The 23557-nt window shown below is 33.7% G+C and overlaps 4 protein-coding genes across 6 annotated transcripts; all 4 read right to left on the bottom strand.

Annotated features, from left to right (window-relative positions):
- Positions 1-519: 519 nt before the first annotated feature.
- On the bottom strand, positions 520-3340 carry LOC108335332 (putative pentatricopeptide repeat-containing protein At1g69350, mitochondrial). Its single transcript, XM_017571327.2, has one exon. The coding sequence runs from the start codon at positions 3177-3179 to the stop codon at positions 720-722; it is 2460 nt and encodes an 819-aa protein (XP_017426816.1). The 5' UTR covers positions 3180-3340; the 3' UTR covers positions 520-719.
- A 333-nt stretch (positions 3341-3673) lies between these two features.
- On the bottom strand, positions 3674-9320 carry LOC108334556 (clp protease adapter protein ClpF, chloroplastic). Of its 2 annotated transcripts, XM_017570395.2 has the most exons (9): positions 9180-9320; positions 8484-8902; positions 8321-8380; positions 7945-8039; positions 7653-7825; positions 7199-7311; positions 4403-4448; positions 4179-4219; positions 3674-4096 (listed from the first exon to the last, which is right to left on the bottom strand). In XM_017570395.2, the coding sequence occupies exons 2-9, from the start codon at positions 8814-8816 to the stop codon at positions 3956-3958; spliced, it is 1002 nt and encodes a 333-aa protein (XP_017425884.1). In that variant the 5' UTR covers positions 8817-8902; positions 9180-9320; the 3' UTR covers positions 3674-3955. The 2 variants fall into 2 exon arrangements, with proteins under 2 accessions (XP_017425884.1, XP_017425885.1); XM_017570396.2 differs by lacking the exon at positions 9180-9320 and having other exon boundaries at positions 8484-9173.
- A 650-nt stretch (positions 9321-9970) lies between these two features.
- LOC108335505 (hevamine-A-like) lies at positions 9971-11218 on the bottom strand. The gene is made up of 2 exons (XM_017571529.1): positions 10630-11218; positions 9971-10272 (listed from the first exon to the last, which is right to left on the bottom strand). The coding sequence occupies exons 1-2, from the start codon at positions 11216-11218 to the stop codon at positions 9971-9973; spliced, it is 891 nt and encodes a 296-aa protein (XP_017427018.1).
- A 2329-nt stretch (positions 11219-13547) lies between these two features.
- LOC108334675 (uncharacterized) lies at positions 13548-23251 on the bottom strand. 2 transcript variants are annotated; one of them, XM_017570573.2, is made up of 15 exons: positions 23156-23251; positions 22432-22894; positions 20644-20721; positions 20324-20379; positions 19765-19884; positions 19610-19680; positions 18955-19048; positions 18607-18810; positions 17402-17653; positions 16215-16323; positions 15953-16020; positions 14740-14809; positions 14577-14651; positions 14403-14494; positions 13548-13852 (listed from the first exon to the last, which is right to left on the bottom strand). In XM_017570573.2, the coding sequence occupies exons 2-15, from the start codon at positions 22750-22752 to the stop codon at positions 13777-13779; spliced, it is 1686 nt and encodes a 561-aa protein (XP_017426062.1). In that variant the 5' UTR covers positions 22753-22894; positions 23156-23251; the 3' UTR covers positions 13548-13776. The 2 variants fall into 2 exon arrangements, with proteins under 2 accessions (XP_017426062.1, XP_052725779.1); XM_052869819.1 differs by lacking the exon at positions 23156-23251 and adding an exon at positions 23092-23113.
- Between the last annotated feature and the right edge of the window lie 306 nt (positions 23252-23557).

Raw genomic sequence — 23557 nt, 5'->3', positions numbered from 1 at the left:
TCAATCTAAACATACTAAAATCTCAATATTTTTCAATAGTGATGCTTTATATTCAAGATTTATTTTTATGATTCAAAATAGTTTATTTTATCTGAATTCTTGTTCTCAATTTGTTCCAAAGGCTTAATCACTACTAATCTAAATCAACCGAGATACATACATCTTGCATAGATTTCACAGTCATCTTCAAAACCATGCATGCAAAATGCTAAAAGAAAAAAAAATCTATATATTTTAGAGAACAAAAAAACTCACTCAAAACAAAGTTTTATTTGATCCATTTTGGTCATTTATTTGTTGTCTAAACAAAAGTGTGATTTAATTGTGAAAATTATGAAATATCGTTCCAGAAAATTAAAATAAAGATAGAGAAAAAGGAAATTTAAAGAGGGACACAATAAAGAATAGAAGTAATAGAAGAAAGAAGAAAGAAAAGAAGAATAAAAGCAAAAAAAAGAAGAATAAAACTATTAATAGGATTATCAAATTCAGTCATTTATATCAAGTTCAGTCATTTATGGTCATAGAGCCGTTAGAAATTTTGGTGCAAATTAAGAAGAAAGAAATTTAATCTCTACAAATATTCTCTATGTAAGTTGGTGGTCAGGTCAGTATGACACAACAGAATAATCTCTACAAACATTTTCCTGAAACGATTATATCATTCTAAGATTGGATTGATTTGTTCAAAATGCAACTTTCTGATTTCTCTCTGCAAGTTATAAAATGCAACTTCTGGTTTCTCTCTGCAAGTTATACGGTCTATAATCCTCAAAAAACACACTAGTTCCAAACATTGTGCCATGACATTCTACATCACATCCTTGTTCCTGTGCCAAACTCTGAAAATTTTCTAAAAACATATAAATTTCTTTCATTTGCCATTCAGAAGAAGTATCTCCGGCTCCGAATCTGTAAATTTTCTTATCTATCTCAATTGAACTGAAGCCAGGGACCTTCTTTAGGCCCAGTCCTTCCATCTTTGATCTCACCTTTCTGGATTCATACCAGTTTCCTCCCTCAGCATATATGTTAGATAACAAAGTGTAGTGTCCTGTATCACCTGTTCTTAATTCTCTAAGTTCTTTATGAATGTTGTTAATCAAATCCATCCTCCCATGTATTCTACAGCCATTAAGCAAAGCACCCCATATGCTAGCATCTATAGGTAGACATGTTGACTTAATTATTTCATATGCTCCATTGATATCACCGGCACGGCTTAGAAGGTCAACTATAGAGGCAAAATGTTCTGCATTAGGCACTATGCCATAATCCTTCATTAAGTCAAAATAGAACTTTCCTTTTTCAACTGATCCAGCATGCCTGCATGCAGAAAGGATGTTCAAGAAAGTTATTTCATTTGGTTTAATATGTGAGTCTACCATTTTTGTGAAGAGGGTGGTGGCAGAAGTTAGTTGACCATGTATGCCATAAGCAGCAATCATGGCACTCCATGACACCACACTTTTCTCTGCCATGTTATCAAAAACTCCTTTGGCCGTTAGAAGGTCCCCACTCTTGGCATACATGTCAACCAGAGCTGTATCTATGTATAGATACCTCTGCATACCAGATACAATGAGCTTATGGTGAATCCATTTTCCCTTCTCTAGATAACCCGAATTGGAGCATGCTTGAATTGCACTTAAGAAGGTTACTTCATTAATGTCAATATAATTGAAGTACATCTCGTCAAATAGCTTGAGTGCTTCTAATGAAATGCCATTTTGAGAAAACCCAGAAATCATACAGTTCCATGTCACAATGCTTTTCTCCCTAATCTTGTCAAAAATTGCGTATGCGAAATCCACAAAGCCACATTTTGAATACATATCCATCAATGAGTTCTGAACAAATTCATCCCGGAAGCCTCTTTTCATCACATGGCCGTGTATCTGCTGTCCAAATAGTATTGAACCAGCATCTGCACTGGCTGAAGTAGAACTTGCTAAGCTAAACGGGTCCGGCATTAGCCCCTTTTCTAACATACGTGCAAAGAGCACCATGGCTTCCTTGTTTAAACCCTCCTGCGCATAAATTGATATTAGAGTGTTCCATGATACAACACTGCTGTTTCCAATTAAATGAAGAAGCTTTTCACAACTGCTTATTTTCCAAAACGCAGCATAGAAATCCATCAGTGCAGGCCCTATATCAAGATCAGCACCATTCATTTCTCTCCTCAAAATAAAGCTATGAACTGACATTCCCTCTTTCAACCAGCCTAACCTAGCACAACAAGACAGAACACTGATCATAGTCACCTCATTGACTTCAACTCCTGATTTCTGCATTTTCCTAAAAGCATCAATCGCCTCTTCAAAGCACCCATTCTGATTACACGAAGAGATCATAGAAGTCCAACAAGAAGTACTTCGATCACCAACACCTTCAAAAACCCCTTTTGCTCCACATAAGTAACTACACTGACTGTACATAACAATAAGAGAATTCCTCAAACTCGAATCACCGACCATCTCTTTCCTTATTCCATACCCATGCACCGATTTTGCCAGCTTAAGACAACCAACCTTGCCACAAGCCTCAGCCACGCTGAGCATTGTAACAGAGTCCAGTTCGATTCCCTCGTAAACCATCCCACGCAACATTACCAACCCTTCTTGCGGTCGCCCATTCTCCACATAACACGCAATAACCGAACTCCACGAAACTAAATCTCTAACATGCATTTCATCAAACACCTTCCGGGCATCATTCAAACAATCCAATTCCCCATACATGCTCAACAACGAAGTTCCAATGACATGATCAGCGCCAAAACCGGACCTAAGTATCTTGCCATGCACTTTCCTGCCCATAACCAAGTCCCCAACACCAGAAACAGCTTTGAGAACAGAAGGGTAAAGGAAAGTGCAGTCCTGGATTAGGTGGGAACCCTTTTGAATGTTATTGTGGTAAAGGGAAACTACTTGGTGAAACAATTGGTGCCATAAGTAACACTTAATGAGGACACCGAACATGAAGGAATCGGGAGATGGGTGGGTTTCAAAAACGACTCTTGATGAAGGGAGAGACCCCATTTGGGCGTAGGACTCGAGAAGCTTGGTGGAGGCAAGTGGGTCGGTGTGGAGACCAGTGACGACGAGGTGGGCATGGAGTTGGGTGAGTGATCTTAAGGTAAAACATGACCTGAACAATGGCATGTACAATGTCATCTTTTCTTTCTCCTATTATTAGTTCTGTGTTTGGGTTTTGGTTGATAATGAAGAAGGGAATGGAGTGAGGTAAAGATGCGGAAGAATGAAGGAAAGGAAATAAGGGGAGAAGAGATGACATCAGAAGATACAGAAAATGCATCAAGCTCGCGGGAACACAAAAGTTTTGGATTCTTATGAATTGCAGCCATGAAGTGTTATATTCAGTCTGCTCTCTTAACTTTTAAACAACTCAGTTTAACCCATTTTTTATGTTGTTAAAATGGTTCATGATAACCATTCTGTCAACTAAAATGTAAAATTTCAACGTGAGAGAGATTAAGTTAGGCTAAACAGTGAATGGGGAAGATGAAGGGTAGTTCATGTTTCAATCTCAATTGAAAAAAACATTTGATATATAAAAAAATTTAATAAAATTAAATTAAAAAAAAAAACTATATCTGTTCCTTTTTAAAGTTTAATAAATTATAATTTTGCTTTAAAATACTAAAAAGTACAGGAAAATATGTTCATCTATAGACAAACTCTCCACTGTTTGATGAAGTAACACTTTTTAGCGATATACACATATAAGGTTATGTAGTTATTCAGTATCTTCACCACTGTGATGGAGAAATGGAAAGGTATACACAGAATATAAGGTGGGGCTAAGTGCGTGATCTCATGGCAGGGCCATAATCATTGTGCTGGCGGAAGATTTTCAGCCTCTCAATTCTCGACCCGGTTGAACAGGGCATATAGTTCACATTGGTTTTTAAGCTTTGAATCCATCTTTTTCATTCATCATTTGGTGGGTCAATGGGTATTTCATGCCTTGGTTTATTGTACTTCTCCCGTAGTTGCTTAATTGGGATGAAATCTCCAGCTGAATCCATTCCATAGAAAAGAAAAGAGATGTAGGGATGATCAAATCTTCCCTGAACACCGACAAAAGTTCAAATTAAATTATAGAAATAACAGCATGGTGCATGGCTTTCAAGTATAGATCTATCTACTCACCATGTCTGGCTTATCAGGTGTTAAAAGATTCTCCTCTGGAACTGCAAAACAATAAGAGAAAAATCAATCAGCAAGTTATTTGTATCCAGAAAGAAACCAATAACTATGCACATCAAAGCAATCCACTTATGAGAAAAATGTAAAGATAAGCAATACTAAATAAGCACCATTAAATGTAATGTAAGAAAACACATAAGCCTAAAGAATTAAGTAATCAGCTTTACCATATGCCACTAATAGATTTGGTTCAGCACGTACATCAACAAGAACCTAGACATTATAAAGAAAACAGATTAAATTCCAGCAGTAGCACACTTCTTGACCATAGCCAGTTCAAAACGACATAAATTTGTATGGCAAGAGATCAAAATACATATACACTTCCAACCACATTGTCTTGCATAACTAATCATGAAAATTGTTAGATGTTAAGTTGTGTGTTTATGTTAATTGGGCTTAGCCCATTCTGTATTTAGGGTTTAACCCTTATCTTACATTATAAGGGAGATTTCTCCTAATCTTCTCTACTAACATGGTATCAGAGCCATGGTTAGAGCCTATCCTAGCGAGTTCTATGTGGGGATTCTATTCTTCTATTCCACCCGTTATCGGGCCGTTATCAGACCACCCAATTTCTACTATCACGCACGAGATGTCTATACCTCGACATGAAGGGGGTGTGTTGGAAGTCTCACATCGACTAGAGATAAGGCCAACATATAATATATAAGTGAGGTGCAAACCTTACCTTACAAGCCGGTTTTGTGGGGTTGAGTTAGGCTTAAACCCACCTTCTAATAAAAATGATTTTTATCCAAAATTTCTGCTCAGTATGAAGAGAAACAATTTAAAGCGAAAATATATTCCTTCTTGAATTCTGATATATACATAATAATAAGGAACAAAATCAACATCCAATAGTGAAAAGTATTAAAATATATTCCTTCTTGAATTCTGATATATACATAATAATAAGGAACAAAATCAACATCCAATAGTGAAAAGTATTTAGTAAGATATTTTCCTATCAAATCATATCAAATTTCTAACATAATCAAATTACATCTCTGACATTTTCCCTCAAGTTGGAGATTAGGTATCATGAGACAAGTTTTTTTTTGTTTGTTTTTGAAGGGAGGTTCAACACTCACATAAATCACCATACTGGTAAGATATTGTTCACTTTGAGCTAAACTCTTACAGATTTGTTTTTGATATCACTCCAAAAGGCTTCTTACCAATGGAGGTATCTTATGTGTATATAAACTCATGTTCATCTCTTGTTTTATCTGATTTTGGACTTTGTTTGTATCTAACAGTTTCAAATGCCATCAAAACAAGACTCCCTGAGAGACCTAGTGAATATTTGCTCTTCTAGGACATAATTTTCTCTTTGTCTAAATGACAATCAATTTGATATATGGTTCGTCCTTTCAAATCATATCCTTAACAGAACTTGAGAAAAAGTACCATACAAGTCAAGCTTGTGAAAAATGGTCACAGGACATAACACTTGCTAGAAAGCAAAAAGATGCTGAGAGAATGCAGCGGTTGCTGGAAAACAAAAATGATAAATGGGTCTGGTTAAAATGCATACAATTGATTAAACATACATTCTGCGAAGAAAGAAAGACAACCAAATATTCTTGGAGGATAAAGAACATCAATTCGTTAAAATCAAGATTACATGCATCCAGGCATAGTCGGATGTAGCTAAGGAGTGACAGATTCTGGTTTCTTAGTGTAAAATTCACACTTGAGGTGTTTTTGTTTATGTACTCTTGTTGTAAACTTGTTTACCGCTGTTATACTTGCTGTGTAGGCAAGGTCTTAGGATGATTATGTGTAGCATCACCATAAATAATTGTTCTTGTTTGTTAGAGGTTAAGATTGCATAGGTGATCTTGTAATTGTGTAACCTCTACATTCAAATAGTGAAATTCCTTCCAACTTAGGTTATTTTGTTTGTTAGAGCTTAAGATTGCATAGGTGATCTTGTAATTGTGTAATCTCTACATTCATATAGTGAAATGCCTTCCAACTTAGGTTGTTTTGTTTGTTAGAGGTTAAGATTGCATAGGTGATCTTGTAATTGTGTAATCTGTACATTCATATAGTGAAATTCCTTCCAACTTAGGTTGTTTGGAAGAAGACTGGATGTAAACTCGTTAGAGTTGAACCAGTATAAAATCTTGTGTGTGTCTTGTTCTATTCTCTTCTCTTGTATTTGTTAAAATCTTTGAAAAGTTGAAAAAGCTCTTTTAAGACAGCTAGTATACACTAAAATTTTCAAGAAGGGTAAAATTAGATTCTAAACCAATTCACTCCCTCTTGGTTGAGATTTATTGATCCTAACATTTTAACATTTTATAGTTGAGTTGAACAAAACCTACTTACTAAATCAATACGTATATGAGTATTCTTATCTATAATGAAGAAGAGATACAATAATAAAGAACAAAATCAACATTTAATAATGAGAAATGTTTGGTAAAATATTTACTTATGAAGAAAAAGAAAAAAAAAATCTAGACAAATTTATTTGACACACACACAGACACATGTAATGAACTGAAAATGATGTTCAAAATTTTGGTCATACAAATAAAAAATGGTATTTTTTTTAAATGTGATTTTGGAATTAGAATTTAAATTTAAATTTCACAAACACAAATATGCATGAGTACAAATGCCACCATAAAAAGAGTGTCAAATTAAAACAAAAATAAACTTATAAATGATCTTCTACATAGTTGTTTGAAAGGAGACAACTGATTATGGTTGAGGACATCTTAAGACATAATGAATCATGTAGCCACCCATAATTGATTATATGCCGAGGCATAATCAATCATATCCTCAACCATAATCTCTAACGCTACTATTCTACAAGGTGAGACTGAAGTATATTTAATAAGAATTGAAAGTGTACAAGATGGATTAAGTAAAAATTAAAATTTGATCTTACAGAAACTGAATAATTCATGCAAATGCAATTTCTATGCTGAAGTTAATCAAACCTGATAAAATGGTTGAGTGGAACCACGAGTCAACTTCTTAACTTGTGCATTGTCCATCCATGAACTTGTTTCACTGCATACCGGATCCATTCCACAGATCACAGCTCTATAGCCTGCAACTTATTTTGAGCAATCAAAATGTAGGAAGCGGTACGGAAATCATCCTCCACAATTATTAGATATTCAACTTATGATTGTGCACATCAATGACCCATATGAAAGATTTACAAGGTGATGTCAATGGAGTTCTGTTTTCCTGCATTATCGATATTTTAGCTCCTGACCCTAAATTGGGTATGACAATTTTATCACAACATAATTATAACTTTATCTATTGAAAAGCTTCATATTACAACTAAGAAGCACAATTTTTTATTATTAGATCATATTGCATACTTGAAATGAAATTAATAATAATTTTCTGTATTCAATGGAAGGTAATTCAACCGCTTACCAAATTTTTTATGTCTCACTTTCTGACCCAAGCGAAATGCATATTGTGCATTTTCATGAGCCAAAGCTTTAGCTGATGCAGCTAGAGACTCTGCTTCTAGTTTGGAAATTTCATCCCGTAATTCAGCAGCCAAGGCATAATTTTCCTTCTCTACAGCATTCTGGAGGTCTGAACTGAAAGGAAACAGAAATCACTGTCAGTATTCAAGTTGACCCACAGATATGTGGAAAGGGAAAAAAGCCAATTTTATCATGATGAACAAAACAGCTTGACACAAAAGGAGAAAACTCACCGAAGACGTATAATACTTAGAGCTTTATCTTGAGCTTCACTTTTTGAAGACAATCCCCTTTTTGACTGTTGTTGCTTGATTACCTCTTCTTCAACCTTCCAAAAACATCCAAACAAGCTGCAAGTTATTCAATGCTCCAATCCCACAAAATTTAGATATCTTGAAGACATGTATATAGACAAAGATAACCTGATAAACATGTTATTGCTTCAAATTATAGAGGGACTAGACTCATATTCAAGGGTGATACAAAAACGACATTTAATTAAATCACTGACAGAAACTGAAAAGTGTAAATTCAACCTCAATTAAGCCTACACAATCAATCAAACTCGTTATACCCATATAGAATAGGATAAGTGGCAATTTATCTAACCTCAGTAAGTTTGTTTCTCAGTTGCTGTGCAGCGTCATACTGCTCCATATTCAAAGCATACTGATATTCAAAAGTTCCAAAGAAATGAAGCATTAAAAATCCATAAATTTGAAATAACCCCTACTCCACTAAACTTCTTAAAGAGGAGTAAAAGCAGCCAGACCTGTACTCTTGTGGCCAGGTCTAGCTGAAAGAAGAACATCAAGATATCCTCATTAGCACTCTCACTGTGCTCTGAACTTGCATCCAACCCTTGCTCTCCCCCTCTAAACATCCATGCTGCTTTAGCCTTAAAACCACCGTGCCTTGAAACATAAGGGTACCCAATCAAGAAAAAGCTGTGCACAGAATGGTTACAACAAACCAAGTGTCTGCCAGAGGCAGAGGTAATTTGGGATCTGTTGAATGGCTCAAAGGGTGTCATCCAAGATGGTATCTTTTGATTTGGGATCTTTCCGCAAGTAGCTAGAGTACTCAACGACAAACTTTGCACCATTTTTGGGGGAAGCCAAAAAGAAATTGTTCCTCTCCCAAAGAGGTAAAATAGAAACTAAAATTCACCCTTTCTTCGGGAGAACGTTCCTGCATTAATGAAATTACGAGAGGGAAAATTATGCAGCTTCAAAACCATGCTATGCAAACTCAATAATTCAATATGCACACCCCATTGAAAAAGCAGAGAAAAAAATCACTTTTACGTCAAAATTAGTGAAACTTTGGTTAAATTGGACTTCAACTAAACCGTTTCTTATCTGGGTATTGCGAGAAAATGGAGGATTAGAAATGGAAGCTGGAAACAACTAGAAGGTACTGTGAGGACAGGGGTTTTGCTTTCCAGAAAATGAACAGAAAAAATTACCAAAGAGTGGTGCAGAAAAGGAAGTAGGAACGATTTCAAACTGCGACGATGACCTCACAGTCACATGAGAAGCAAATAATAAAACGAAGAATATACATAAAAAGTTTCAGAGAAATGCAACGAGTATCTTGAAAATTTCTGTTACTTTTGTTTTTTATGAGAATGAACTTTTTATTATACTTTTTTGTGCTCTCATCTCAAAAAAATATAAAAATATGGTTAACTGGTAGTTAAAACGGTATTCGTTAATTATGGTAATTAAGGGTAGTTAATTCAGATATTATAGTTTTGATTTCTCAGATGAGAATATTTTTTAGAAGGAAGTAAAAATTTTAGTTTGAGTTTTATGCTGAAAGAGAATTACATTTACTTTGTAAATGCTGCTAATTTAAACAAACTGTGAAGTTAAAATAAAATACCGATAATTAAACACAATATATATAGAAGGGAAAAAAATATAAATGATTTTGAATGTTTAAGTGTGGCATCTTTTAATAAATAACAGTGAAAATGAGATTATTTGTGAATGCAACTAGTGTGCCAAAAAATTATTTGGAAGTGCAACAGTAGCAGCACCAAGTACAAATTCTTATTGGGATGTGTATACTGTTAGCATTGATTTCTGTTATCTTCAAATTCAATTGTGACTTTCTGGTTGATTTCTATTATGCTAAGAACTTGTTCAGAGCACATGTAATGATATATATATTGATCACACACCCTCAGTACAATATCAAATGTTACACGTTACATACACATAATATGAATAAAAACTCAGACAGATTTATATTTTAGACATGGGTCTTGATGGAGGAGCTGTATCCACTCTGGCCATCATAGTACCTAGACCAGAGCATAACACCCCCATATTTGGAAGAGTCCTTAATTGCTGGAAGCACTTTGGAAGTAAGATCATCCACATCAATGAATCCACTTCCAGCAGCAGCAGGGGAAGCTGGTAGCCCCAAGAAGATCTTGTTGGCTGGAATATCAGAAGACCACTGCTTCCATGCATCTTCAAGGTTCGTAATCTCACTAGAGAATTGGCAAGGAGGATTGTTGTAGAATTGGACCCAAACATTGTCAAAAAGACCTGCAAAAATTATAGGCATACACCTTATGTTATTTGACATGTGAGAAAGAGAAATATACATTACATAGAGTAGTTCAGTATTTAAATGATTCACATATATGTGGTCTGATTACAGTTTGATAATGAATAATAGGTTCAACAATCAACATATTTCATTAGCATATCTTTCAACCTAATTCAACTTTACAAAACTGACTTATTTGTATTTATATATACTGTAAAATCACCTTATGTCTAATCGATATAATATCTCCACCAAACTATAATATCTGTGTTTTTTCTTCATTTGGTATGTATTGTTGTAAGTAACATGATAGGAGGTAAAATTATATGAAGACTGTATGTTGTTTGATGTACCTGTTTTGAGGGCATTTCCTATCCAAGCATCAGGAAAGGGGCATTGAGGGGCTGCTGTCAAGTACACTTTTCTGCCCTTGTTGCTGTACCCTTTGAGGTACCTTGCAAGATCATCCCAATAAAGGTTTGATCCTCCTTCAATGTCAAAGTCAATGCCATCAAGAACAGCAGGTCCAAGAGGGCGAGAAGGAGAGCTTCCCCCCAAGAAATTGTTCCAAAGGTAAGTGGCAACTTGCCTTGCATCCTGAGGGGATGCAAGGGAGTAGCTACCAGCACCTCCTCCCAAAGACAGCAACACTTTTATGCCTTTGGCTTGGCAAGATTTGATGTCTGAGCTCAACTTGGTGCAACCATCACTATAAGGGTCACAATGACCAGCAAGGTTTATCATTGGCGTTTGGCCATTACCAAATGTTGGCAAAAAGGCCAAGATGGCATATTCATAGTTCCCTGTGGCACATGTCTCTGCTAAGGTTCCTTCATTGCCATTCTGGCCCCAGTAGATAGCAATGCTGCCACCGTTTGAACCACTTGCCAGTGCCAACAGTGCCAATGTGAAGAATGAGAATGAGGTTCCAATGTTTGCCATTTCTTTTGAAACAACTGAACAAAAACAAGTGTGTTTTCTTTTGCTGATGATACATGGTGTTAGAGAAAGTTCCTTTTTATAAGGATAACATAACATAACATGCATGTAATCCTAAACTGTCTGTTTTTGGTTTTGCCCATGAGACCGTGGATTTGCAGTTACTTCATCTCATAGAGTCCGATGTTTCAATTTTTAATGTCCATATTGGAGAAGCACCGTGCAAATTTGCCTACATCTACTACTGTTTCAACTCCTATTTTGCAGATAGAATCATTACACTGGTCAAATGTAATGTAACTGAGAGCCATACTGTTTCAAATTTTAAGAAAATTGATTCCAGTGTGAACTGACTTAATAATTATTTTCAAAATATTTGAAGAAAAATAAAACTAATTTTACCAAATGAACTGCTCCCAAGATAAAGTAACAGTGACATGATAACTAATTAATATTTAACTGTTTTAAGCTCTACTTCAGCTTTAATAGTGTAAATTTTCAACAGTGTTGCATCGTCCAATAAAAAACAAGGGCAAAATAGTAAAATTAACCATGACCCTTTGTCTTTCTTTCTTCAAATCAACAAATGCAAACACAAATGAACCACTCATTTCCATTTTCGACAAAAACAAAAAGAGTGTAAATGTTACAAATTAATTTACTCCAAAACCAAGTCTTTAATATTAGTACAATATAAACCATAGCAAATTTTCACTATGACAACCAAAGTTCAAAATAAAGAAACAACACTTTGACTATTTTCTCAATACCGTTTCTTAACGCAAGCCACCAAATTAATTATTTAAAAAAAAAACTAAAATGAAATTGTGAAACTAAATTTAAAAATAAAATTCGAAAGTGTAAAAACAAGTTATTAAACCCCAAATAAATAAGCGTATATTCTAATTTTTGTTGGCGTTCTGCAATAGTAACGTGATTCACATGCTAAATATATTTATAGCGTAAACCTTTAACGTGCAAACATCGACCAACAGGGAATATTTGAATGATAATTTGGATACACAAACGGTATATCTTTTCTTCCTTCTTTCACCCAAATCTAAATGGGCATATATAAATAAAGGTAAATTTCTTGACATGATGACAAAGTTTTCATTATTTTTACTACATTTAATAGTCTTATATACCTTAAGAAATAGTTTAAATATTTTCTTTTTCTTTTTTTCATTCTCTATAACATATTTTATGAACAAAATCCTGACAATTTCAATCTCACCATAATATATTTTCCTTTCGCATTAATGAATTAGACTGAGATTATCCTTTTTTAGAGTTGGTTTTATCAATACTTTTGAACAAATGTTCTTGTGTGCAGTTTCCTTTCAAAAAAAATTTTAAGTTAAGTATATTTTTAATTTCTCAATTTTCAATGAAAATTTTGAAAATTAGAATTAGTTCATGATCGAAACATTAAACTAATTTAGTCTCTTATCTTTACAATTTATTTTAACCAGATTTTGTTAAATTTATTTAAAATTTTAAATGCATTTCATGACAGTAGTTAAACTCTTTACAATGTTTAACTTTCTTCAATATATTTAAAACGTCAAATAAACTTAATAATATTTAATAAAAAAAATAGATCTACATATTTTTAAAATTTAAGAGACTAAATCAGGTCAAAACTTTAAAGAATTAAAAGTTAAGAAATCAAAACCATATTTAATTATTATATGAAGTGAATGTTAAATATATCAGTATCCTTTGCTTTTAGGCTGGAAGCAATGCCTCCTTAGTGAATTATTGTGGTTGCAAGTCTTTTTCCGTTGCTACATTAATTTCTCAACCGTTCTTTGAATTTTTTTTTTCTAGCCAACATTTTGATCAAGGTTGTACTTCTTTCACCATTTCATCTTTATTTTTCTAGCCAACATTTTTATTTCTACTTCTTCGTATGGATGAACTAATGTATAACTCCATACTAAATAATATCCAAGTTATGATTGAAATTATCAGTAGCCTGGTAGAAATGTGGAAGGATTTTGAGGCTTTTGGGATTGAGAAGGTTGGTGACTGAAATCTTTTGGACCTATTACGATATTGTGGTATTGTTACGGAGTGTATCGGTTGCTCAAAATTAGAGGGCTTTGTAATACAGATTTCAAAGGTGTTGATCAAGTAATTTTAACAATATTGGTCAAGGGGGATAGAGGCAACAGTGTTAAAAATCCGGCAATGAATTTTCATTTCCTTTAATATGTTCGATTTTGAACATCTTTATAAAAACATTTGGTGTTGTTATGCAAATACAAATAAAAAACTTTATTAAATAAATGTGCTACCATAAACGTAAGAAGCCAGCTTCAACAGAGATCAAAATCACCTTTAAATTATATTCACAACTCGGTTCGGCACTACAAAGAAAGACGATGCTATTATTTTACTTACAGAAAAACTTGCCAGTACTTCAAAAAAAGTAACTAAGTCTTCCATACACATATATAGACCCTCTTCCTCTTGCCAAAGAGAATAATGGCATGGCAAAACTGATGAAGAAACTACATTCAGTTAAGCTCTTGTATCAGCTGATGATGGCATGATCATGGTCGGTGATAGACATATTTTGTTCTAGGGTCCACAATGAGACCTTTTCCTCCATTCACTTCCAAGTCATGCCTATGAAAATGAGTAAAGAATGAATTAGAACCTGTAATCTAACCAACATTTACCAGGAAATAGACAACAACAAACAAAATATGATAGCAACAAAATTTGTAACATTTTAAGAAGCCAAAATAATTTTTAACATACTCTTCAAACACACTGTTTCTTATTGTTTGAAATTTATTGAAAACTAAACCAGTTTGCCTTTGCTTTCACAAGAAGGTAAGTGGAAAACTGCTTAGCGCACCTTTTTAAGAAAGTGAAATTTAAGCCTAATTCTATTCAAAAAGACCGAATTAGAAAGATAAGATTTGTATCTACTTATATATTATAATCTTTTACGGTATTAAAAAAAAGTGAATACTGTTGTGTGTCCAACATTTGGACAGTTTTAATATAACTACATATAACAATATCATGCAGATCTCATTCCCCATTTCTCACTTATGATTTTGTAATTTCCAAAATTTTCAGTCGAGATGTGCTACTAGTACTCCTCGTTCATGGAATGACATTATGAAAAGGAACAAAATATGCAAACAGGAAAACATAAAGACTCAACTGGAAGACGAAATCTGGGATGGTCAACTGTTCACGGGGTACGTATCTGAAGAGCTGCAGTAATCTATCAACATACACCACTTTCTTCCATACCTAAAAGTTAATCATTAATGTTAATAACACGTAAATGATGTTCTTAAAAAGGTTTACGTCTGTTAATAAAACTGATTCATACCACACCATCGACAAGCAACTGAAGCGCGTAAACAGTCAATTTTAGTCCAAGAGTTGGGTGAAGGATGTATATTGCCTGTGCATATCAGATTGAGAGATCATCACAAGAATTACAAAGGCATAACAGAAATACATTTAAGGAAAAAGATGTGTTGTATGCATACATGCAGGTTGTGCTGGTGCTTGCGCCCAAGTATTTGTTGTAATCTTCTCATCCAACCTAGGTCCGGTTGCCTATTTATGTGAAAAAAGGTCGACAAAGGTTAAAAGCGATCATCAGGAAACCACACCACTGAGTATTGCATACAAATCTTGAGAAACTGATGATAAGCTTTATTCATAAACACAGTTTCATAATTGTTAACCAACCATCAAAAGAACAATTGTCTTCCTATGTATTCTATATTAAAGTATGGTTCACTTTATTGGCATGCTGTATTAGCTATAGAACAACTTCCCCCAATTACTTTCACCTTGCCCCTCTTAAGTTTTTTTTTCACAAAAATTCTACTACGCATACATGCAAATCTGCTACCATAATAAGATAATGAATTCAAACTTATCAGAAAAATCCACCCTTGACAAAGGAACATACATTAAAATACAGTACAACACATCAAAAGATTGCCACATTTAAATGAAGTATGTAGCCATATTTACTAATGTTAAACGGGCACAACAATAAGGCAGAACCAACCACAACAACGGTACATGACTACATAAAGTAACAAGGAAACCATGGCACAAATGGAAAATGGTCAACCTAATGTTTCCAGCATCAATAGAAAGTGCTATTTATACAATGTTAGCTGTTTTGCCAATTAAGTACTCTCAAGTTTAGGAATAATTTGTGATATATCATTTTACGAGATACATCAGATTTATATATACAAGAACCTGCTGACAATTTTAGGAACTAGGAAAGACTTATTCTTCTAGGGGACAAATCCCTGTGATTATGAGATTGTTTCTACATATACACTCCTAGTATTAATAGCAAGACATATTGTAATGATATAAAATAAAAATACAGCAAGGCTAATATAAAACTTCCTGAAATGCATCAAGAAAGACATGGTTTTGGGAAATACCATACAAGCTGAAACAAAAATGTTCAGCCATATTTTGCAACATTGACAATGGAATTTCCAATACCCTTTTTTCTATTTGAAAGTGAATTTAAGAGTTTCAGATACTATAGAATATTTTATTTGTGCAATCAACTAATTCACAAATTATATAACAACTAGCTAAGCAATTAAGGTATACAGTTAGCTCATCCAAATATTTTCAAAGACAACCCTAGCAAATTTCATATCTATAACACAAGAAATAGACCAATCTGAAAATCCCAGAATTCAATCATTTAACACTTACACTTGCAGAGATGCAGCCGAGTGAAAGTATACAATAGTATATGGTTTGTGCATTATAGGCTCAAACTCCTGAAATTTAATACACAACATTTAGTGTACTCAAAAAGTTGACAGCATAAACCAAAAGGATAAGGATTAAAAATTAGTCATAAATGAAGATAAATTAAGAAAATTACACTTCCCAACATTGAAGTTAAACTTATAATAGCTAAACTTATGATTGTCAGCAGTACAATGTCAAGCTGAAGGATATAACTCATCACCTTCACTACATAAAGCACAAATCGCTCGAGATCAAGACATCTAAGCAAAAAGTGGGCCCCGACAACAACCATAACAGGACGACCTTCACTATCTACCCCTCCACGATAACTGAAAAACATAAATATTTCTGAAATTAAAAGTAAATAGCAACCTGAACACATGCATGAAATCTGTTAAGAGATGCAAGAGTGCCAGAAAAAGTCAAAGAGCGTAAAACTGTTATTTATTGTATCTATGGTTGAAATATTATAAGAATTAGATATTATTAAGAAAGTGCAATGTAAACCTAACTCAACTTCGTAAAATCAATTTGTAAAATGAGGTTTACATTTACTTATATATTATAATTTTTGTCATATCTTTAGACGGTATGAGATTTCTAATAGATATAATCTGAAAACATTTTTCTTTTCTCTCTACAATATAAAATTTGTATCATAAATATTGCAAGAGTATCTTAGTATTGTATCACCAGAAAATATATTTTCAAGTTAGTTGTTGAAAAAGCCATAGCGAAAAGGACTGAAGAATTTAGCACCCCAATGTTCAGTTTATCACTTGTTCATATGACAAATTTCTCAACCTAGAAATTTTACTAACAATCAATTGAATTCATTAATCTTGCTACTGTTAAGCAAGCATACAATGAATGGTACTAGGAACTAGCTACTAGTTCTTTTATGGACTAGATTTAGGCCTAACTCAACCTTAGATGTGAAGTTTGCAGTCACTTTTATACTATAATTTGGTTAAATCTCTAGTTGACATGAGATCTCCAACAAGTTCCGCATTTATAGTTCATGCTAATGAGCTCTAAATTAGGATATGGTTCTAATAGGGACTTGGGTGTTATGAGGTGCCCAAGGCCCACATTGAGTAATATGGGGGGTCCTTAATGGAGTATTTTAAGTGTTTGATTCACCACCCTTAAAAACTAGTTAGGGATGATTCTCCAAGTGTTTGAGTGCTTAAGCGTGGTTGGCCCATAATCCATAGGTCCCAGGATTAGAACCTGGCTCAGATAGCAAGTTGAAGTAATACAAAGGAATTAGAATGAATTTTAGACAGTTAAATTTCCCTCCCTTAGGATCTTATATTTATAACAATCTTAGACAGTTAAATATCCCTGACTAATTTAGGACTGAAAGTATGCATGACTCAAACAATGAAATAGATAGATACTTACACAATTTTCATCTCTGCAATTTCGGACAAATTTAAGGATTTTGCTTTTGAAAGATATCTAGAGTGCAGAGAATATTCTTCGGCGGCAGACAATGGAGCTCCACCTATATCACCAAATCCAAGCAAGTTAGAAAAATTCCAGCCTCTCTGCGCTTGAACAGTTTTTTCCCATTGCTCCAGACGTCTTTCATCAGGGTCCTTAATCAGTGACATGAAGGCAGGATCCAGAAATGTATCTAAATAAGATGTAGTCCTGTAAACACCAAATTAATCAGGAAAGTTATACAAGTTATAAAAATGGATGACGCCTATTTAGATGAATACAATGAAAAAGCTCCAAGAAAATATAGCTTATGGCAATTAATACTGTGGAAAACAGACATAAAGCCACAAGAACAGTGATTTTTAAGTGCTTGTTTGACTTGCACGGCAAAAATATTTGAGGATATGAAAAAGTTTTGACCATTTTTTTCATTTCTCAGCATACATTTTAGTTCAGCTGAAGGGGCATTTAAAGAAGAAATTGTTGTGTCTGTTGCAATATGAAGCACAGTAGCATCAAAATTGCAACAGAAAAGTTAGATTGTTGACCAAAATCATATTTTAATCTAGCATCTACTTTCATTCTTAATATAATTCTTGACATTTAGCATTTTTCACTTTAGTCCTTGACATTTATACAATCCACTCCTTCTACCTACTTTACATCTACGAAACAAAAATGTTTGTTAAAACAAATCTATTGGTTTCCATATTTTGTTATCTCATTTGTTTTCTCTTAGGATAATGCGTCAGTGCTTTAGGCTTCATAGAATATCAACACAATGTAATACATTATAGAATATGTACAAAGTATCTTGTCCCTCCACAACAATACCTAAGACCAAGCAATTTCAACAATTCCAAATTATTACCATTAGAGATGATAATTAAGAACAAATCTGACAATCGATAGAATGACTGGATGACAACAACTAAAATGATAGTTTCATTTGTCAATTACCATTTGAAGAGAGAAAAAAATTCATCCCACATTCCAAATGGCAAGAAAAATCATAATGGTGTCCCATAACTAGTATATTGATAGATAGACCAAAAAGTGAATTTATAGGGTCTTAGAATAGATTCAGTGAGATCTACTATTAATCAGTGCTTAGTATGGTGATGTATATTCAAGCATCTTGCACTAAATTAAAATTTACTAACCTGCGAAGTGAACCGACATCACTAACAGGAAGATCAACTGGAGCTTTAGCAGGCTTTGAAACAATCTTTTTAGGCAATGGTTTTATTCTGATTTTGCGCTCATCTATGACAGTCTCACCATTCTCATCCCCAACATCTGCAGGAAGCTTTGCCAAAGCCATCAACTCCTCTTGTTTATCCCGGGGAAAGTAGAGCGGAAGCAACCTATATGGATTTTATAGGAAAGGTAACAGTGAATAGATAACAGAAAGTCCAAACTTGAAAAGAAAAGAAAATTAAACAAATATACTTTTGACAAGTTTATTTCAATAAAGCACTGCATATGTCAATAACAGAAAAACAAATTACCTTTTATATATCTCAGTGTCAATTGTGCTGGTAGTGCAAAAGATGACAGCTGTTATATTGTCTTTGTACTTCTCAAGAAATCGCCGGACAGTTCCTGAATACAAACACCTTAGCAACGATATACAAAAATACAAAGTGTAGAAACCTAATAATAATAATAATCAGAGATCACAAACAGTTAAAACCAATCATTCGTTATGTCTATACAATGAACTGAGGGTTTTGGAACTACATAAAATGGTAGAATTTTGCACAAAAGGATGCAACTATACAAGCCCCAGATTTCTTCGTAATTTTCACCTTGTCATCCCCTTAATCAATAATCTAAGACTAGTTAGTAAGATGGAACGCTAAAGAAGTAAACTGATATGCACCACAGTGTGTTTTGTCATTCTATCTTCTTCATCTCCCTTTCAACCAATGATTGATTTACTTTTTCTACTTAAGATAAAGTTAGCTTGTTATTTTTTTCATTTTTCACATTAAAGGCTGATATTCTCTGTATGGATAGAACATCAATAAAGTAATTTATCTCCACAAGAAGGTCAGTTTAATTCCTACAACATTATCAGCGTTAACCTGTTTAATTTATTTGGTTAGAATAAATATCACAATAATGAACATATGAACTGTAAAATGTGCAAAAAAAACTCACTTATAGCTACATGCGCAGCTGGCTCACGGGGATAGTTCTTTGCCTCAGAATAAATACATCCCATAGCAATACTGATTGATAAGTGCCAACAAAAAAAGTAAGTCTCAGATCTTTAAAGCTACATGGAAAACAAACTGTTTCAAGGAAACAAAAACCTTTTAAGCCCATGTTCAACTAAAAGTTCTAGGCAAGAACGGTAGCAATGGCTTAAAGCATTCTCGGCAGCAGTTTGGTACTTTGAAGCATACTTTGGCCCAACTGTATGGATAACTTTCCTGCAGGAAATTAATTGATGATTTAAATTTCATATGGAATGAAATACAGATCAGAAACAAGGTTGCAGAACCCATTAACATAATTTGTGTAGCATGACAAAAGAGAAAACATGTTTTTGCCAATGTCCACTTACACACATGCATTCACAATCGCATAGGCTACAGTTTACATATCCAAATCCGTGCCACTGTCCACTTATACAAATGCACTGAATAACATATGCCATCCATAATATACAACCAAAATTCAAAAGGGATCAAAGGTAGCATGAGAGAATGCAACAGCACTAACTTAAAGATATTCTCAGTTTCTTTTCTCCAAGAGATTAGACCAAAAAAGTAAACTGTAAAAGCATGGTGGCATTCATCTTTCCATGTGGTAAATGTATACATTGACTTTCGACTTTGAAAAGGAAAAAGAGGGAGCCAATATACAAACCTTGCAGGAAGGTCATAGGCATTTGTTACTTTTGCCATCCCTGTTCGACATCCACCCTGTCAATAATTGAGATGTGTGATATCAATTAAATTATCAATTTCCAGAAAGCTGCTTCCTGACATGTCATTTTATGGATTATTGAAACATAATCATGACACAATGCTTCCATCTTGAGTCAATCTCCCAACCAAAATATTATCACACCCAAGAAATAAAAAATTCCAAAGAAAATATAATAATCGCTAAATTTACGAGCTCAAATAACATTGAGTGCATGACAAAATTATTGCAGAACAATTTATAAATTATAAGAACTATACCAAAGTTGCACATTCTTCTGCAAGGCCAGGTCCAGCTGCGGCATGCAATCCTGGGCTGCTGTGTGCTTCATCCAAGACCTGTAGACAATAAATGAAAGCAAGCTAAGAAATATAATGCTATTAGCTCAAAGTTATTTGCTGGAGGTCCAGTACCGACATGCTACATAGTATCATTATATACATAATCACAATAGTCTAAGGTGCAACATAATTTTTGAGAATTCATAGAACTTATATGTGACTCAATTTCCAATGACATGACAGACACAGGACAGCAACAAGTGAACAGTGAGTAACAGGCCGATAAAAATTGGTCTTTGTCAAGTTTATTTCAAATATAGACCCTGCGTTATTGACATTATTTGAATAAATTTACCAGAGATTCTTTTTAAGGTTCAATATTGTGAAAATTGAATTACACTCAAGCATCCGAAAGCAAGTGCCACTAAGAATTCAATGACTCAGAAATATTTATGCAATTATAGATTGGTTTCTTGTATGTTGAAATTATTAGGGAAAGTGGAAAGGAGAGAATACAAAAGACAGAATAGTCTATTTAGTATCTATTATAACATTATTGAACTTCTAAATCCTAATTCTAGTTAAATAAAGGAACAAATCCTGAAATATGAAAACACCGTTAAGACTACGAGAACATGTACAATACTCTAAAATACCATAAAGGTACTATCAAATATTTTCTACATATTCTCAAGCTAAAGCTTATTCAGCTTCCAACTTGCTAATGAACATTTAAACGCTCAGGAAGGTGGCAAATGCTAATCAGGGACAAGGAGGTCTGATCTGACAAGAGAGATCGACGTCTGAAAATTGGAGGTAACAGTGACCAAAAAGGGGCAAAAGGCATCCCATGATGGACATGAAGTCATACATTAGACAAACTATTAGCTCTGGTTTATTATATAATAAGCTCCTAGTTCTAGTTAATTAAGCAAACAAAATATTATAAAAAAGATGGAAATAAATTGTAAGAAAACATTTACAGTAATCTAAAATACTTCAAATAAAACAATGACAGTATGAGATATTTTATAGATATTCTAATATCATCAATGCCTGTGTCTAATAGGAGATGCATGCAAATAAAGAAATTGAGCTTGAAGAACAATAACACTTTCTCAATTGGAGAGAACATGCACACGAATAAAGCAATCGCTTTATATAATAAAAAAACCACTGGTGTTCTTTTCAGTCTAAACTGTTCCCTAGGAGTCCTTACAGATCATAATATCATAAAAGAATGAATTATGATCATAAAAGAATGAAGAAAGGAAAACCGATCAGAACAGCAGAAGAAATTTATATTTTATCCAAAATGTTCAATGCCAATTGTTTTCTAGTGTAGACACAAACAAGTAAATATCGCAAACTCCTTCAACAGGTGGTCCTATTTTCTTGCTTTGTTTGCACACTTAAGATTGAAACTGTAAAATAATTCTAGAGGGCTTGATTGATCCCTCTCACAATCTTCTATTTATAAGAATAAATTGATACACAAATACATGATAAATAGGATAACCTAGACACAATATAATCATGATAAATAGGGTAATTCTAGACACAATATAATCATGATAAATAGGATATAATGATGATAAAATAGGATAAATATCCTAACATGCACAACTTGAATTATAGTAAAAACAAAGACAATAACATAACATGAAATAACTTTGCAATTACCGAATCAAGAAAAGCTAAACCAAACTACACAAATATATAAAGAAAAATCAAACTATATCACTAAACACACATACACTCACTCACCTCATTTGTTGAATTTACCACAGCATCCACCTCAAGGTTCCAAGGGTTACCCCTCCACAAGTATATCTTCGAATTAACTTCATGGTTAACAGGAAACCTCGACTCAGAACCACTGCCACCGCTCTCTGTCCCGGACTTGAATGTCAAGGGATCAGGAAAGTATGAACTAGAAAATGCTGAGTCTCCGTTGTTATGCTCTAAGGAATGTTCAGCATCAATCCACCTTGGAACTTGATCCAAAGTCACAACAGAGTCCCCACTATCATTTGGCAATCCACCCCGGGATGTGGCTGAATCTGGAGTAGCCACAGGCCTATACATTTCAGGGACTCCTAAAATCAACAGCACCAATCCTATGTTGAGGTTCTTCCAAATAACTTTGCAAGTTCCACAATTGCACGTTAACAATCCCGAATTCACACCTTGGCTATTCAATCACCATAATCCCAACCATGAGAACCTCCTATAAAACAAAACATGAGATTCCAAAACAAATTTGAAGGACAAACCTTTTCTTCAACCAGTCAGGAAGAAAATGCAATAACAGAAAAAAAATAACTGGATTTTCAATTTTCAGGCTAAAATGATGAGGAAAACTCATCATATTATTTCCCTTCAATAAAAAGGGGGCAAATTTTTATGTGTATGAAAAGGAAAAACCTTAATTTGATGGAAAAAACGTAAATATCTGAAAAACTGAAATCTGGGTTTGGAAAAGGAGTACCTTTTTTCGCTTCTTTCTCCTTAAAGTTTGTTCATTTAGGAATCAAATGAGATAAAATACAACACTGTTGATGCTGGTTACACGGGACGATGAATTGAAAAGTTTAAATTTTTAATTATTTTATAAACTACTAAAAAAGATTACGTTTCAGATTACGGTGTCAATGATTAAACAACAATTTAATACTAATTTATTGATTAGTTACTGCAATATTTTTCAAGAATAATTGCAATGTTAGTATTTTTATACAATTATGGTTCGTATTTACTGTTTATTTGTACAGATCTTAACTAATTATATATAATTAAATATCTAAATTTACCTTCAAATAAATTTTTCAATTATATATTTCCATGAAAATTTAAGATTCATTTACACAAAAACATTAATAAAACACACATA

This window comes from Vigna angularis, chromosome 10, assembly GCF_016808095.1.
Source record: "Vigna angularis cultivar LongXiaoDou No.4 chromosome 10, ASM1680809v1, whole genome shotgun sequence".
NCBI classification, from domain to species: domain Eukaryota; kingdom Viridiplantae; phylum Streptophyta; class Magnoliopsida; order Fabales; family Fabaceae; genus Vigna; species Vigna angularis.
This window is presented reverse-complemented; position numbering and strand designations above follow the sequence as displayed.